General features: G+C 36.2%; 2 protein-coding genes, 1 long non-coding RNA gene and 1 pseudogene across 4 annotated transcripts; 1 reads left to right on the top strand and 3 right to left on the bottom strand.

The window, feature by feature from the left end:
- Positions 1–520: 520 nt before the first annotated feature.
- On the bottom strand, positions 521–2,047 carry LOC129300648 (E3 ubiquitin ligase BIG BROTHER-related-like). The gene has a single exon (XM_054939218.1). It carries the CDS (start codon positions 1,426–1,428, stop codon positions 829–831), a length of 600 nt encoding a protein of 199 aa, XP_054795193.1. The 5' UTR covers positions 1,429–2,047; the 3' UTR covers positions 521–828.
- A 295-nt stretch (positions 2,048–2,342) lies between these two features.
- Positions 2,343–5,857, bottom strand: LOC129300649 (proteasome subunit beta type-3-A-like). Its single transcript, XM_054939219.1, has 6 exons — positions 5,593–5,857; positions 5,392–5,499; positions 3,986–4,075; positions 3,629–3,713; positions 3,312–3,406; positions 2,343–2,671 (listed from the first exon to the last, which is right to left on the bottom strand). Exons 1-6 carry the CDS (start codon positions 5,778–5,780, stop codon positions 2,623–2,625), a joined length of 615 nt encoding a protein of 204 aa, XP_054795194.1. The 5' UTR covers positions 5,781–5,857; the 3' UTR covers positions 2,343–2,622.
- A 2,879-nt stretch (positions 5,858–8,736) lies between these two features.
- LOC129300650 (beta-galactosidase 6-like) lies at positions 8,737–14,888 on the top strand (annotated as a pseudogene).
- A 1,388-nt stretch (positions 14,889–16,276) lies between these two features.
- LOC129300651 (uncharacterized) lies at positions 16,277–17,625 on the bottom strand. Of its 2 annotated transcripts, XR_008590807.1 has the most exons (3): positions 17,523–17,625; positions 17,243–17,314; positions 16,277–16,752 (listed from the first exon to the last, which is right to left on the bottom strand). It is a non-coding gene; the product is annotated as an uncharacterized LOC129300651 (long non-coding RNA). The 2 variants fall into 2 exon arrangements; XR_008590806.1 differs by lacking the exon at positions 16,277–16,752 and having other exon boundaries at positions 17,112–17,314.
- Between the last annotated feature and the right edge of the window lie 71 nt (positions 17,626–17,696).

Here is a 17,696-nt window from a genome sequence, read left to right on the forward strand (position 1 = left end):
GCCTCCCTTGGGCTTATTTATAGGCATTGGTTAGCGCCTGCCACTTTGCGTGTCCTTTGAAATTCGATGTCTCTCTTAGCTCATCCACTCACTCACGTCGTTGGTGGTTGTTTGTGTGTGTGTTGTAAAATTGTGGGGTTGTCATTCTTGTCCCTTCTCTCGGCCTTTCTTGGACCGTGTCCACTTTCATACTTAAATAAAGGGTTTTGGGCTCAAATAAAACGTTCCCCATATGGACTTCTCAAACATGAATTTAATATAGGTAATATCTATATATATATATATATATATATAAAATACAGGTAATTTCTAAATGGTGAGATATTGTATATATTTATACACCCTATACGATTTTTTTAAATATACAATACACACTATATGTTTTTTCATGTATATGAACATTGAATTTTGCCCTGAAAGAAGGTGGGAACTAGTGTGTGGCCAACCATGCAATAGATGCTTCTACATGATAGCTTAATGAGATACATATTAATTCTCAAAAGGAAGCAAGTATTCCCCGAAAATTAAAAAAAAAATCTTGATGGAAGGAAACAACCAAAAAAAAAAAAATTAGGGAGGAAAATATGCAGAAGTAATTATTTGACGAATATACTTTAATCTGAGAATATAAATTATGAGGTTGAAATCGTGTCAACCAATAGAGATACTAATAACATTAAGAATTTTAAATTATTTGTGTTTTTTTAAACATTAAATTTCTGCGACGACTGCTCATTTGCCATGTAATGTTCTGATTGTTTCAGTGCTCCTTAATTATTTTCTGAAATATACATTTACAAATTAGTTGTAGGGTGCGATTAAGAGTTCTTAGTCAGCTTTGAAGTGGAGAACCTCAGTGCTACAAATTGGACAAACCTTCTTAATCTGAAGCCACTTGGTTATGCATTCTGAATGATAAGGGTGCTCACATTGAAGTGCCATTAGTGCTTGGCCTTCCTCATATTCAACCTGACATATCACACAACGATCTATTCCAGTCTTGTTTTCAGCAAAATGGCAAGTGTACGGATGCAAGCAGCAAGGGATTTCATTTGCTGACAATCCTCTCCTCTCCTCTCCTATAAATTCCCCCAATTCAATCAGCTCCTCGTAGGATAGTTCATCCGGATCTATCTCATCTTCTTCCATCTCTTCGTCGTTGCTTCCTTCACCCTCAAGAAACTGAAGGTCTCCTAATTCGAATTCTTGGCTCTCAGAAAAGTCAGCATATTCATCATCATCTTCATCTTCAAAAGATGACTCACTTTCATCTTCATTGCCGCTTTCTTCACTGTCCATGGTGGCAAACCTTGTGAAGGTTCCCTCTTGCTCTTGCAAAGCGATTGCCAGGGTGAAATCAGAGTTAACTTGCTCGAGTTCAGTGTATGGGGTTTTGTGGGAAGATTGTTTGCCCTCTTCTGGTTCCATTTGGAAGGAGCAAGAGGCGTTCCGCTACAACTGATGGATATGGGTTGAGCTGAACAGAGACAAAGCGACTTTGGTATTTGAGAGAATGAACGGAGGCATATTTTTGGAGAAACTTTCATGTCAAGTAATGGAAACCTTTTGTCATGGATGCTTGAGATTCCAGATTCTTGGCTATATCAAGGTTTCTCACCTTGAGGTTGCCAACTACGCCCACAAACTTTGAACATTTTTTCTGGACGAGGCAGCTTTCAATTCAAGCAATAACAACGCATCCTCCGTAAGTAGCATTATACCTTTTTACGTAACTAAAGACATCAATTGCCGTTTGTTGCTGCTTCGTTCTTAACCATTGTTTACAGACTACATATTGCTTTTATTTGTTTCTACACGGCAATGCCGTTCGCCAATTTCTTGAGGCAAAGCATACTATTTCTTTCCAGTTTCCACAGTGTATCGCTGTATCACTGTACAGCCTTCATACAAGTGCATCCCGTTGCCAACAAATCTGCGTCTGAGATCATTCTTGGTGATTTCAGGACGAATAAAAATCTTCAGCAACAATTGTTCAGACATCGCTGAACATGTTATTCTTTGCCATTGAGGAAGAAAAACAAATGTCATTTCCTCTTCCCCCTTAATATTATTATACACCTCCCCACGCCCCCCTCCCCAACCCCCCCCCCCCCCAAAAAAAAAAAACTGCAACTTATCCTTATGAAACACGGTAACCACTCTATAGAAACTCTTCAGCTAATTTCTATATCAAATTCCATTAGCCTCGTTTAAATATTTTTTAGGTAAAATTCACTAAACACAACTACAAGCATGTAGTAAAAATTTGTTCCCCAGCAGGTAACCCAACTGCTCTGTTAGTTGCCACATGGAAAAGCAAATGGTGATTAGTTCGGGTATCATGATCAAAATAAAGTACAATTATATTATAGGGCAAGAGAAAAACCAATGTTGTATCGTTATCGCGCTTTGCAAGCCAGTATTGACTAGCAAACAAAGTCGAACAGAGTAATTAATTTAATTCACAACATGCAGGACCAAATTAAGCGATCTCGAACATTCTTTTAACTGCGACTGTAACAAAGTACTCAATGACACCAGGGGCCAGCAAATGATATCTCCCATCCAGCTCCTGAACTCAGCAGTCGAAAGAGGATAGGAAATGAGCGAGGGGCTTAAAGGTCAATCCATTCTTCCCTTCAAGATCCTTTCCTTTACTTCAGTTGGCGTGCTGCAGGTGTGAATCAAAAAGAGCAATCATATGATACACCATGAATGGGCATAGAAACACCAAACTTGAATAGAAAATAAATATGAGGATACAGAAGCCCCAGTTTCAAGGGAGAAAGATAAAAAATATGTAAACCAGGTGAAAGAATAACAACGAAAATATAAAACTTGAGCATAAACACCCCCCTCAAAATAAAATAAGATAAAATGGAGGCTAAATTACAATAAGTAACTCATAAGTGCTTTGACTTCCTTCTCTACCTGTATAGTGACTAGCGGTAAATTCATTAAAGCTCATTTCTTGGCAACTTTATCACAAGCTAATCTTTAATTATAATTCTTCCAAAAATAAGTTTTCTTTATTTACCCTTGGCAATTTCCATCACTGGTTTCAAGGGTCTATTATCCACTAAGGTGGATTCATACAGCAAAGAGGCCCTAACTTCCACCCTGATATGCATTACAGAACGCAGATAATCATAACACAAGGTGGAAGCCGCTGTGGCAGCTTATGCCCCTAAAATATGTAAAGCAGCGTACCATCCAACAAGCTGTTTGTGCGTAAAAGCAAAAGGGTGAGTACTTTCATAACATAGATACATGGGCAGCTACTAAGGGGCAAAAAAGAATCATAAGCTTACACAACATAGACATGTCCGCCCCAGCCACTTAAACAGTCACGATCAACAGAAGAAAGCAGTGCTTGGGAGATGGTCTCAAATAATTCCTCTGGTTCCTGAGGCACCCAAGAAAACATGGGAAAAACAATGAGCCATATCCTATGTTAGGAACTGTCCACATTAAAATTTGGTAGTTGTTGCTAATATTGTTTTGAAGAAGCTTATTGGATGTTCATTTTGTAGCAAGTGATGACAAGTGTAGACGGTAAACATCACACTGCACCAAGTTTTTTTAAAAAAGATTGTCATAAGAAATTAAATCGAACTTAGTAACCAACCATGTCAGGCTTAAACATCGACTCACAAGCACCATATAGAGACTCAGATGCAGTGCCTGCAACAACAAAATCTTTTGCAAGTTCCCTGCATACAAGAAAAACACAAAGATGATATTATCACAAACACATGGCTCATGAGAAAGTGTATGACTTTCATATCATTGAAAAATAGCCAAAATCCTAAGGCGTTTTATGGTTCAAACACCTTTTGCCATTAGTCACCTTTAACATAGTAAAATTCTTAGTCAAGAAATACAAACTTAAGATCATAAGAAGAGATAACTTGCAATTATAAGTTTTAATTAATTAAAATTTCCTTTGAAAATCAGTGGAGAATATAAGAAAGAGTCAACTCACTTTGCTCCAATTGAATCCATTGTGCAAATGAAAGGTCTGTCATCATCTCCTAATCCAGCAATTACAGGCTGGCAGAAGTATGGACCAAACCTATAAAGAAAAAGATGCATTAACATTCACATTCCAAATTACATAAATTTGCAAAATCATACAACCTTATAACTGATTCGGATGATAGCAGAAGCACATGGAAATAAGTTACACATAACTCACCAGCAAAATATTATCAATCATCAACACCTATTCCTCAACTTCATTGATATAATATAACATAAATTTCCAAATAAAATGAACTTTGTGTTTGAATTTTTTTTTTCTAGTCAATTGACTATTCTAAACCTGCTATTTTAACTTTGGGAAGAATTTCATTCTGATTTTGTACTTCATTTTCTTAAGCAGCCTCCGTGGATTATGGAGAAAAGAGAGCAAAGTTAGGATGGATGGGCAGGGAAAAAATTTAAACTATCCCATTTTAGGCTGCTAGAGATAGAGATTGTTAGGCCTCTGCCTCTCAATTGAAAAAATATATTCGCACAATTTAACTTTACATAAGGGAATAACTTATCAGAACCATTTGAACACTCCAGCCAGTGGCTTCAGTCTTCAGATAGTGTTTTTTCCCAGGAGTTCAGGTATAGCACAAACAGAACTCAGAGGCCTCCAGATTAGATGTAAATCCTCACCTTGCATTTTGTTGCCTTACTACAATGATTCTCAATCATGTCTTTATTTCTGTTTCTTCTATTATTAGCATATCTCACCAACTTATGCATGGGTGATCACAAGGTACGGTTTCCTTGTCATTTTTGTCCTCGACATGGGTTTGGGGATCCAGAATATCAGAACCTTGTAATCTGTATCCGATTGATTTCAATTTCAATCCGGATAATTTTGGTTGACTTCAAGTTGAAATGATACTAGTCAAATGTACCGAGCCCCCTTCCCTTAACCCATTTTCTAGCAGGACAGATATCATGAACAGGAGTACAGTACTTGCACTTTTATCAATTACATCTAGCCAATTGGTTCAGTTAACCTTGCCCCTCCGGTTTTAAGTTTACAATGTCATATTCAAGAAAGATATGGGACAACATGGCATACGCATAGAAAACCAATGATATTGCAGCAAACCAATGTTCTTCGATTTTGGGCCTATAGATGGGGTCCTCGTATTTTCGTTTTACAAAAAACGAATAAGAAATTGCCGTGTTCTAGTTCCAAAGGAAAGCCTTTCCAAAAGAAATGGTCGTGTCATCTTAACAGAATTTCAGTATGAACTTCCTAATTTGTAATTGCGAATCATTGTGAGCTCACAAGTTCACACAGAGCGTACACAGCAGTAATTAGGTAAGGTCAGGAGAAAAATTCTGATCCGATAAAATTCTGATATGATAAAATCTGCATACCTTTTCTCGTATAAAATAGCAGAGACTAAGCTGGCAAATGTCTCAGGCTTCATGTCCCTCTCTTCTCGAAGCTGATATAACTTGTGCCGGAACACGAGCCGTTGATAGCTTCAAGTAGAAGGGAGCAGCAGTAAGAAATTAAGAAAAGAAGCTGAAACTAGAGCAAGTGGGGAGATTGAGAGGGAGTGGTAGTATTCCTACAGTGTCTGGGCATCAGTAGCGAGGCCAGAAAGACCAATGAAAAGCTTGTCGTGAATCTTGTATATCCTCTGAAAATCGGTGGCGATAGTCTGAAGCTGAACACCGAGCCTCCGATCACTTGCGATGGCGAAACAGTTCTTACCCACCATGGCCACTAGGGCACTACCATTGTACTCGAAGATCGACATCTTCCCGAGAATCACTTCTGATTTTCTGGTTTGCTTTTGACGGGAAATTGAGGGAGATTAGTTGTTTATTGAATTTGCAGCGAACGCATCGAAGGCTGGCTTGGATACCACTCCAACACCCTCGCGATCTGGGCATGGTGGAAACACAAAATGGGCCTGTTCCGTCACTTTTGGGCCGCACGAGCCTCTGACTTGGACTTCGGTCATTAATTTGGACCTACATCTGTAAAATCACATTATGCGTGTGTACTCGTATTGTATAGTCCATAGCCCATTAGGGTTCACAACATAGCAAAAAAAAAACCTGGAAGATTGTATGGGCCTCGTGTCATAATGTAAAAGTTCGCAAAGCTGCTCCAACCTCTAAAAAAAAAAAAAGACTCTTACCTGAAAATTGCGAGGACTTATGCTATGATAATGCATTGACTTCGGTAAAGCAGGTATATTTCTTTGTTCATTTTACTGAGCATGAAATGGTATTAATAAATAGAAAGAGTTAATATTCTAAGTAAAATTAAAATATGTATTCGGTATCTAACTACGATTTCTATGAATATACAGATGCAAAGCGGGCTTTGGTATCGAAGAATGTGGAATTAGAATATTTTTGTTGAGAACGGTGGATCATGTTGCAGGGAGAGTTCCGAATAAATTAATAGCGCTGTTTGAGATGTGATCCATATGAATATAAAATGGTGCATTAACTGCGATGTTTGACACAAGCAAACCAATAAATTGTCACTTGCTCAAGTGATTAGCCAATGCTGCGCATGAATCATTTGCATAAGGGAGAAAATTGACATGTACGAACAAGAGAGACGCCTGTTTAATACAGAAGGCGTCGTATTGATGAAGAATTGAAAATACAGGAACAGGATGGCCGCACCGAGTGTTAATTGACTCCCAAAAACTAGCATTAATTGACGTTGACACTGAACTTCATCTAACTTATTAAGAATTCTTCTAGCTTTTGTTGGAAGAATGGATTAGTTACAGCTATTAGTGTTAATCACATTTTAAAAAGTTGGTTGTCTTAAGTTCTATATAAAGGATGATGTCACAATTTGTTAGAATTTACAGTGGTTAATATCCTGTCTCAGGAGAGATGTTAATATATGTTAGACCCTCACGGCCTCACCTCATTAATTATTTTGCCACAAAATATATAGTTTAATTTGGGGTTGGCTTATAATCCTTCATGCGAAGGATTTCTTCTTCTTTGGCTTAATAGAGGCATGCTTTTGCACCCTGTACGTTATGATAACTATCTCTGTGTGTGTTAACAAGATTTAATTCCTAAATGATAAATTTTAACTCAGACCAAACCAATTAAGTTAATTACCTACGCTCCATCCAGCGCAGCAGTGTAATTCTTTTGTGCACATTGCATCTTATTTGCAAGTAGCCAGAGGGACTTGTATTCGTCGAAGAGTTACATTAATTTACAATGAGTTGTAAGTGTTGTGGCCAAGAAATGAACTGTGCTAGTCATCAGGCCGTGAAGAAGGGAAAAAAAGAGTGGAGAAAGCTATTGGAAGATTGGAACGTAACTATAAATAATTGGTGATTTAGTTCATATATAACGTCAACGTTGCTTATCTGTCTTATAAGCCCATCTAATCTAATTCCTCCTTCATCATTTGACAAGATTGACTTGATACCGTTTTCTGACAGATCCGCACATCATATTTTCTTCGTTTCGTTACAAATTTAATTTTTTCTTCATTTTGTCCGTCTCCGAAGGCCGAGTCAATATTCCTTCACTCACGAGGCTGCACATGCATGCGAGTGCTAACAACTAAGTTGATAATTAAGCGCCACATGCAAATAATTTCGTGCTCATGATCATTGTTGGTAACCTAATTGTGTGTACGTGTAGTAGTTATGTGTTCTTATTGGCAACCTAATTTTAAATACGAGTAGTTGTTAGTCGTTTAAAATGCATATTCCAATTAATGTGTTGGATCTCAAGTTCACATGTGTTGGGGTTTGGTTGACATACGCCCACGCCTAAATAAGTTAATAGCATCGGATGGCGAATGAATTAAACATGGCATTGCAGGGACAAGATACATATCTTCATTATTTTGTTGGTTCTCGTCTTCTCGCATGAGGTTTCATGTGCAACAACATATATAAACCATACATTAATTAAACAGTGACCACATCGCACCCAATAATTAATATAATGATCTGGTATCGTTTAGATGAATTGACACTCTTGAACAATATGGAATGAATGTATATATCATTAATAAATATTCTTGTTGATCTTCTCATAAAGAAAATTAAACACACACATATATATATATATATGATAAGGAAATATTCATAAGACAAGTTTTCCTTTTAATTTATAAAAGTTAAATTTTTAGACTGAATTTGTACTACTACCCTGACGTATGGATTCTTTTTTTTTTTTTTTTTTTTTGCGATAATCATTTAATTCTCTTACATTTTACTCCTAAAATGCATTGATTCTCCAAGGAAAAAAAAACATTTAGTTGTACTGTTTGTTATTAAAAAAAATTATAGTTTTATATTAAATTATTTTTGTTATTATATTCTATAACGCCACTTTAACTAAATATTTTTAATAACTACTGTAAGTAACATGCATCATTTGGACATGAACCATGACAGTTAAGAAGGGTAAAAAATTACACTATAAGTGGCTTAATGATGTAAAATATGCAGTAAATTTTTCAACACACACACACGCACACATATAAAATGATTAGAGTTGAAATTGAGTGATGTCTTTGGAGGGGGGGGGGATGTAATTAAATGTTAGATTTGCTGTCATTTCACATTAATCTAGATGGTAGAAGTAGGGTGCAAGTAAAAGCCCAGTAGTCTAATCTTTTGAATATATAACCAAAAAAATCCAATTTGCTGAAGTCACTCAGCTTTATTTTTCAATTAAATTTGGGATTGTTGGGTGTAGTTTCAGCTAATTCCATGTATGCATGGATGAAGAGACTGACTCTCTCTCTCTCTCTCTCTCTCTCACGTACAAATAGGTAGAGATCAGAAGCGCGCGCGCGCGTAGCTGGTTGGCAAGTTACAAAAGAAGCTGGCTTTAGAGACCACACCAAGCTAGAGTTTTTAAAAGATGGCGCAGAAGGAGAAGTTGGTGGTGAAGTGGCGGTGGTGGTGGCCTCTAGCACTAGTTTTGACGGCGGCTTGGGGCGGTGCCCAGGGAGGCAATGTCACCTACGATGGCAGGTCTTTAATCATCAACGGTGAACACAAAATCGTTTTCTCCGGTTCAATTCACTATCCTCGCAGCACTCCTGAGGTACTTTCCCTTACCAGTACTCCTCATCTTTATCGCTATTGCAGTTTCTTCTGATCTTGACAAATCATCATCTACATTGTCAGAAATATGAACTCGAGAGAGACAAATAAGAGATGATATCGTATAGTACTCGTACGGAATCATATATTCTTAATGTCTTTGTTAGGTGACAAACTTAATTCGTGTTCCCCGGAAATCCATGGGCTTAATTAGTTTGACAAAATTCAGATAACGAGTAATTAATTATCTGAAGCATCGTGCATAGACAGACGCTTGCTAGCTCCAATGGGATTCACAAAAGTCTCAAATTAAAGATGGCGAGCTGTTTCGATTCGATAGAGTGTTTTTTTTTTTCTTTTTTATTTTATCATGACACGAAGCAGAGAACTTGGACTTCAACATTAATTCTACTCTGTATGTGCTTTTCTGTTCATTTTTCTAATAAAATTCTTCTAAAACATATAAATAATAATTTAATCTTTTAAAATATCATAATTTTTCTGAAGTATTTGAAAACTTTTTTGTCATTATTAAATTTATATAAATTATCAAATTACTTTTATTGAAAATAGTGGTTCATAAGTTTTATTTAAATATTCATAACTTTTTTTTTATATTCATAACAACGTAATAACAAATCACAATTTCGCATGTTAAATTTCTTATTTGCTGTTACATTATTACAAATATAAGAAAGAAAGTTGTAAATATTTAAACAAACTTGTAAATCATTTATTTTCAACAGCAATAATTTAATAATTTATATAAATTTATTAATGATGAAAATTTTTTTAACGATTTCAGATAAATTATGACATTTCAAGAGATTAAATTATCATTTATATATTTCAGATGGATTTTATTATTATTTTTCCTTATTTATTCTGGCCATTATTTCATTATTTCAAAAGATCATATGAGTTTTATTCTGGCCAAGATATTCTATAATTATTTTCTGAAATTACTATTTTGCCCCCAAAATTTCGGTATACTTTTTAAATTTCTTAATTCATATTCTTGATTTCTTTTTAATATTTTTTGTCATTTTATTTATTTGTAAAATTAAATCAAGTCCAGAATATGCTTTTCAATTCAATCTGTCAACACAATTAAGATAAATAAATAAAGATTTATTTGAAAGACTCGTATTTATTTAATTTGAAAGACCAAATATATATAGGTAGGTCATCTTTCTTGGACAAAAACAATTTTTTTTAATTTAACGAAGACACTGTTTTTAAGTTCACCATGATATATCTTCTTTTTTTGTTTGAAAAATTAAGAGCCAAGTTACCGACATAATTGTACGGATTTTTCAAAAAAAAAAAACTTGAATTTTAAAATTAGAACCAGGATCAGGTTGATGAATGCCACCAGTTTTGACTTTTGACTAACCACGCCGTTAGTCCGCGGGTAACATGAACCGTCATTGACTGGAGTGAAGGCCATGAGTTGCCTTGGCTCGTGTTGCAGTTTGTGAATGTAAAGGACTCTTCTGTGACACATGAATGGGTTCACTGTTTGAAGATGGGCCGGGCCTCACCCGATGTGCCTCAAAGCAAGTTTTTGTTTTTTTTGTTTTTTTGGAATAGATGTGGCCTTCCTTAATTTCCAAAGCCAAGCAGGGAGGCATAGATGTCATTCAAACTTACGTATTTTGGAACCTTCATGAGCCTAAACAAGGCCAGGTGACCTCACCATTCTCTTCTCACTCTCTTTTCACTAGATAAACAGATTGACGAATATTACTCATCCTTGTGTTGATTTGCAGTATGACTGCAGTGGAAGGCGTGATATAGTGAGGTTCATCAAGAAGATCCAAGCACAAGGTTTATATGTCACCCTCAGAATTGGACCTTTCATTGAGAGTGAATGGACTTATGGGTTAGACCTCCTCACCAGCTCATCATTACTTTGTCAACAAACAAAATCAAAACTTTGCTCTCTTCTACTCATTATGCTTCTTTTGGAGCAGGGGTTTGCCCGTTTGGTTGCATGACATTCCGGGCATTGTTTTTAGATCAGATAATGAGCCATTCAAGGTGTTCACTCTTCTAATTACTCTGTAACTTGAGCTACGCCGTAAAAGTGGTTCACTCAAAATCCTTTCTGTTCCATGAATGGCAGTATCAAATGCAAAAGTTCACCGCCAAAATTGTAAACTTGATGAAATCCCACAATCTTTATGCTTCACAAGGAGGGCCTATCATACTGTCACAGGTTTGAAGCTTTGCCAGAATAAAACTTGACTGTTAGTTAATATCACATGCTTGTGCCATTTTTCTGCCTACGTGAATTTGAATGTTCCATACAATGCAGATCGAGAACGAGTATGGCACGATTGAACCGGCTTTTCACGAGGGAGGACCACGCTATGTTCATTGGGCAGCACAAATGGTCGTGGGGCTTCACACTGGTGTGCCCTGGGTTATGTGCAAGCAAGATGATGCTCCTGATCCGGTGGTTCGTTCCACAGTCTCGTTTTCATGGATTTAATCACAAATTCACTGTATAGATATTGACAACTTGACTAATAATTATATGATCAATGTACTCTGGTAGATCAACGCGTGCAATGGTATGGAATGTGGGAGAACATTCAAGGGACCTAACTCGCCTCATAAACCTTCAATCTGGACAGAGAACTGGACAAGTTTGTATGTTCTAGTGGATTTCTTCCTTCCGTTTACAATCCCACTGAAATAGACGCCAAAGTATATAACTTGACTAATGCCCTTTAGTTTACTTGGAAATCTGAAGCTATCAAGCCTTTGGTAATGAACCGTACTTGAGATCAGCTGAAAATATTGCGTATAATGTTGCCTTGTTCGTTGCAAAGAAGGGAAGCTATGTCAACTACTACATGGTATGAGTTACGGCTGTTTGCTCTGCTCTATAAATAAAATAAGCCGTAAATGTGTTCTCTAGTTTAAATTATGGGTTTGATACAGTACCACGGAGGAACCAATTTTGGAAGAACATCTGCTACTTTTATGATTACGGCTTATTATGATGAAGCCCCTCTAGATGAATATGGTTCATTTCTCTCCTTTCTCAAATTACACAGCTGCAGAATTTCAAATCACTTCATGACTTGCCTGTGCTAATGTGATTAGGTTTAATTAGGCAGCCAAAATGGGGGCATCTCAGAGACCTACATGCTGCGATCAAGTCCTGCTCAAAACTATACTTTCTTCTACCCAAGCTACCCTCAGCTTGGGGGGGCAACAAGAGTAAGATGTTTACAACTCTTGGACATATATATTATCTGATAATTAATGACTTCATTTTATACTTGAAACAAAATTATTCCTTGGCCATCCATCTTCCAGGCCTATGTTTTCAGAGAGAGCAAAACAGAATGTGCTGCCTTTCTGGAAAATAAAATAACAGAGAAGTCACCGTCCGATTTCATAGCATTCCATATAAACTACCTCCAAAATCAATTAGCATTCTCCCAGATTGCAGAGTGTAGCCTTCAACACTGCCAAAGTAGAACCAAATGCTCAGAACATGAATGTTTGAAATTTTAAAAACGCTTCAACCAGGAAAAAAGGAACTTCTTACTTATGAGCAGCTATTGTAGGTAAATGCAAAATACAGTACCAGAACAATGAAACCTGTAGTACATTTTAAATCAGCTGAACAATGGGAAGTGTACAAAGAAGCCATTCCTAGCATCGTTCACACTACCTTAAGAGCAAACAGGCTATTAGATCAGATCAGCACGGCAAAAGATAAATCTGACTATTTGTGGTATATTTTCAGGTAATCAGAAACACAAGTAATCAGCATCAACTTCATTTATGACGTTTGTTGCCTTAACTAAGTTTTGTTTATACACTAATATGCTTGCTATCAATCTTACTCACCCAGTTTCGTCGTCATTCAAATTCTCAATCGTTTCTCTCAGTGCATCTAGCCATGGACATATCTTGCATGCATTCGTCAATGGAGTTCTAGCAGGCAAGCTCTAAATCTCCAAGTCTTTTCATAGATTGACAACATAAAATTGATCAAACGATGATCACATCAAATATAAATCTTTTTTTATGAGAATGGACAATTATGGATTGTGTAAACCATAGCATAGGAAGTTGTAATTTCAGGGTAACATGTGAATTGCAATTAAAATCGACATTTGCTGAAGATAACATGCCACAAGCAATGATTCATTAGATCACACATTTCTTTCATTTTCACAACAGTGTATGTTGCTGTATCTTTCCTCCTCTCAATTCTAGGTTCTGCACATGGAATTCACAACAATGTATCTTTCACCATGAACCGCAATATCAAATTGAGAAAAGGAGTCAACCATATTTCCTTCCTCAGTGCAACAGTTGGATTGCCGGTACTAGTGTCCTTGTTTTCAACAGTTCCTTTTCATTCATTATCAACAAGCAATATATATATATATATATGTATAAATGATATACATTGGATTAACATGCAAAATTAAGACTTGACAACAGAGATAAAGAAAGCTAATGAATAACATGACATATTCATTATATTTTTACATTAAGGATTCTGGAGCACACCTAGAGCGCAAAGTTGCTGGATTGCGCAGTGTCAGAGTTGGTGATAGAGATTTTAATCATCATACCTGGGGATATCAGGTGATTAAATCTGAAGCTAAAAAACACGATAATTTAGCAGACTGCAGGGAAAAGAATATCCATCTTTATTTCTTAATTAGAAACCGTGATGTTTGCGCGTGCATGCGTTTCTCTAGTACATTTGTGGGTAATTTTGTTTCATTACGTGCTTACGTTTAAGTTTTGAATGAAGGTTGGGTTATTAGGAGAAAAGTTGCAAATCTATACAGTTACTGGATCAAGTAAAGTTCAGTGGAAAAGGCTCGGAAGGTCAACAAATCCACTGGGGTGGTATAAGGTAAGAGTACTTTAAAAGCATTTAGTTCAAATTAGTAAATCCATCGTGCATAGAAAACCTTACAGGAATCCAAATAGCTACAATTTCTCTTCTAGTACTTTGTGCTTGAGGCTGTCATTGCCTTTTTCTTCTTCCATTCGCCTTCTATTGGTGACAAATTTTTATTGTATTCCATGAACACTTTATAGTGATAGTGTGCCACTGTCATTCACATTTGGACAATCGAAATTACCAGTTACAAGTAAAAAAATTTTTGCAGACCACATTTGATGCACCACCAGGAAATAATCCGATAGCACTTGATCTTGGTTCTATGGGGAAGGGTGAAGTTTGGGTTAATGGGGAGAGTATTGGCCGTTATTGGGTATCATTCGTCACGCCGAAAGGGAATCCTTCACAGAGATGGTAGGTTCCTCTGTCACTTTTTCATTTTGTTTTGAGGTATGTATCATTGACTGATGTTTGACATTTGCTTACAAAACTCCACAATTTGGGGGAAAATCTGTTCAGGTACCATATCCCTCGATCCCTCCTGAAACCTTCTGGAAACCTACTAGTTCTGTTTGAAGAAGAAACAGGAGACCCCCTTAGGATTTCTCTGGACACAGTCACATTGTCATGAATGAATATCATTGCATATCTGGATTCAAGGGAATGCTCTATCCTCAATCACGCACTTGCCTTGTTAATACATGATATGATGTGCACTACAGAGAGACTGTGATTCTATTTATCTCTCGCATTTGGATTAGGGTTTTGATTATCCCAAAATACGAGAATTTCAAGTCTCCAATTCTCCATACAGACGAGCAACATTGTCTTCTCCACCGAGAAGAATTTGTTTTTCAAATTGGTATTTACTTTTGGTGAAAGAGTTGGATTTACCTTTGTCTCTACTCTTTAATAGTTTATGTCCATTCATCAGTAATAGAGATCAAAATTTTCACTTTATTCTCATTCCATATTTGATGCGCCAGAAGAGATATTTATGCGCATGTTCATAATATGCAATCGTTAACAAATTTCACATGAATAGATTATAACTTGGCATCACCTACTGAGATGGAAATAGTAGCTGAGCTGGATGATTCAACAATCATCAAGGAGAAAAATGACATGCCACATCAAAGTATTGGATTAATATGCACAATTAAATCCTTTAATAAATCACTAGAATGGGGTTAGAAGAAAATAGTTACATTGTTCATTACTAACAATAATGGCGGTTGTAGGCATCAGATGTTTGCTTCTTCCTCCCTCAGACCCTCACAACCTAGCATCTCAGGGACAGGGTCTGTCCGGCAACGGCCAACAAGTACAGCCTGCAAAAGTTCTTTGCCTTGATGCATTCCATGTTTTGGATTGTATTACTTCGAAGAAATATATGCTTCCCGAATGTGATGATCTTCACCTGTGATAATGCCCTTAACTTACTCGGGTTTTAAGTTTTCAGAATTTATTTATAAATTTATGATCTTCACCAGAGATCAGTATGCCAAATATTTGTCTTCTGCATCCAAGAATATCTGAAAACTTAAGTTCCGTTTACTTACTAAAAAGAAATGGAATGAAATATATTAAAAAAAAATATAAAAAATAAAATGATAAAAAAATATATATAAGTAAATTATAAGAAGAAAGAATAATTTAATTCATGAGATTAAAAATCATGATTCATAAAATATTTGAAGGGTATAAATGATTTTACATATGTAATATATATTAATAAGTTTTACTATGGAGAGAAAAAATTTAATTTATTTTTATCTTAATTTGCTCAATCTATTTCATTTCTTTTTATAACGAAACGAAACATTAGTGCAATTTGAATCTTGAAACTACACTACATGGCTCAGGAGTTGAAGGACAAGGAAAAACAAAAAACAAAAAAAGAATACCCTCTCACCTTGGTAAGAGCGTTATATTATTCTCTTGATTAATAAAGTTGACAATAGGTAGCCTATTTATACCAATCATATAAGGCTAGTTTTATCTAAAATTTTAAGCAATATATTAAACACAAAGGGGAGGTTACAGGTATTATAAGCTACTTATTATGGCCATTGTATGGGAGTTACAAGCTCCTTATCATGGATATTATCATTTGAGCATTATGACTTTGTAACTACTATAACAGCAGAATAGAAGGAATCAATATAGAAAGTTATCATTCCGTTTCAGTACATCTCAAGTCACAGACGGAGAACCACAAGAAATTACAGATACTTGCCGTCCAAAGGCAATAATCATATTAGGAGTCCCATATTCTGGAAATATGTCGGCTCAATCCCTCTGTAGGGAACAGGACCCGACTCCAATTGCCTATTAGAATTCATGAACCCCTTTTCCACCTGGGTCTGTACTGTGAAGTCGTTCTTCGTCTCGATATACGTGTTTATAGTGTCTTTTCTTGCGAGTAGGTAAATCACCGCTACAATGTATATTGCCATTGAAAGAAAAACTACGATCCCACTGAACACAATTGCAACCTTGGTAGACTGTTATGAATTAGCCGACCCTGTACTTAGGTAATACAGATTGATTTCGATAATCCCTATCCCGAGAATCTATGATATGACCACGATCTGCACACAAGTCTTGACACCCTTCATTCAATTTTGATTTTGATGCTCACTGGATCATATAAAGGTGAAAGCGAAAGAAAAACAGCTCACAATTAGAGAATTCTTTGTGAGGACCCATCTTGGTGCTGCTGCTGCTAAACTTGAGGAATGGGATCAAAGCCAATGGAAGCTCAAATGAAAGTATCATCTGCATAATACTCTCTCAAATTTAACACAGCCAGCAAAAAATGAGAGTTTTGAGGAAAAGGAATATAATGATGAGGCTTGAAACTACAAACCGAGGTATGAATACAGGAATCTCTTGTTTTTCTTTTTCCTTACAGATGTTCATAAGTACACAGGTAACAAGACCTCGAAGCTATTTGAAGCGTGTTATAGACACAGATTACATACACAATTGTAAGTTTCCGCAAACCCGAGACTTTGAACTTGCCACCATTACATAGTGTGAATTCTAGTAGACTCGAGTTTACACACCAAAAAAAAAAATAAAAAAAAAATAAAATAAAATAGGCCACTGTAGATCTATCATTACCGATAGAAAACTAAATCTCAATGAGCTACTCGGAGTGCAATTAATCTTCGTTTTTTAAATTTCAAATTTACTACAAGAAGAATTTAAAAAATGACCCTTGAAAGATTTAACAAGCTGCATGCGGATGATTTTACATTCCTACCTAGCCCTCGAAAGAAAATCCCTCTGGCATGTTACAACAAGCTCGAATTGTATTGCCGGCCACGTCAAGAAGCTGCAAATATTCATCACCATCAACAAGGCACAGCAAATCCACAAGCAATAAATAAGCCATTGCCGCACAGGCATTGAGCAAACTTATTAAGCTTTTAAAAAGCCAATAAAAGATGCTGGAGCCCCAACTGACGAGCAGGATAAACTACAGTTTTGAAATCCAAAACATGAGGTCAAAAACAACTGATGAACATAAGGATCAAAAGCACCTTATCAGCTTCAGCCAATTTCTTGGATATTCTTGCTTTCTGTTCATCTGATATATCATCTGCTTCAACAATGGCCTCAATAACTGGATTAAACAAAAATTCAATATCCTTCAGTAAAAGAATTGATTCTGCAATTATTGGCAAAAAAAAGGATTTCCCAAACTGGAGAAACAG

Source organism: Prosopis cineraria, unplaced genomic scaffold (genome assembly GCF_029017545.1).
Source record: "Prosopis cineraria cultivar Desert tree isolate PC_DT_omini unplaced genomic scaffold, ASM2901754v1 PC1691, whole genome shotgun sequence".
NCBI classification, from domain to species: Eukaryota; Viridiplantae; Streptophyta; class Magnoliopsida; order Fabales; family Fabaceae; genus Prosopis; species Prosopis cineraria.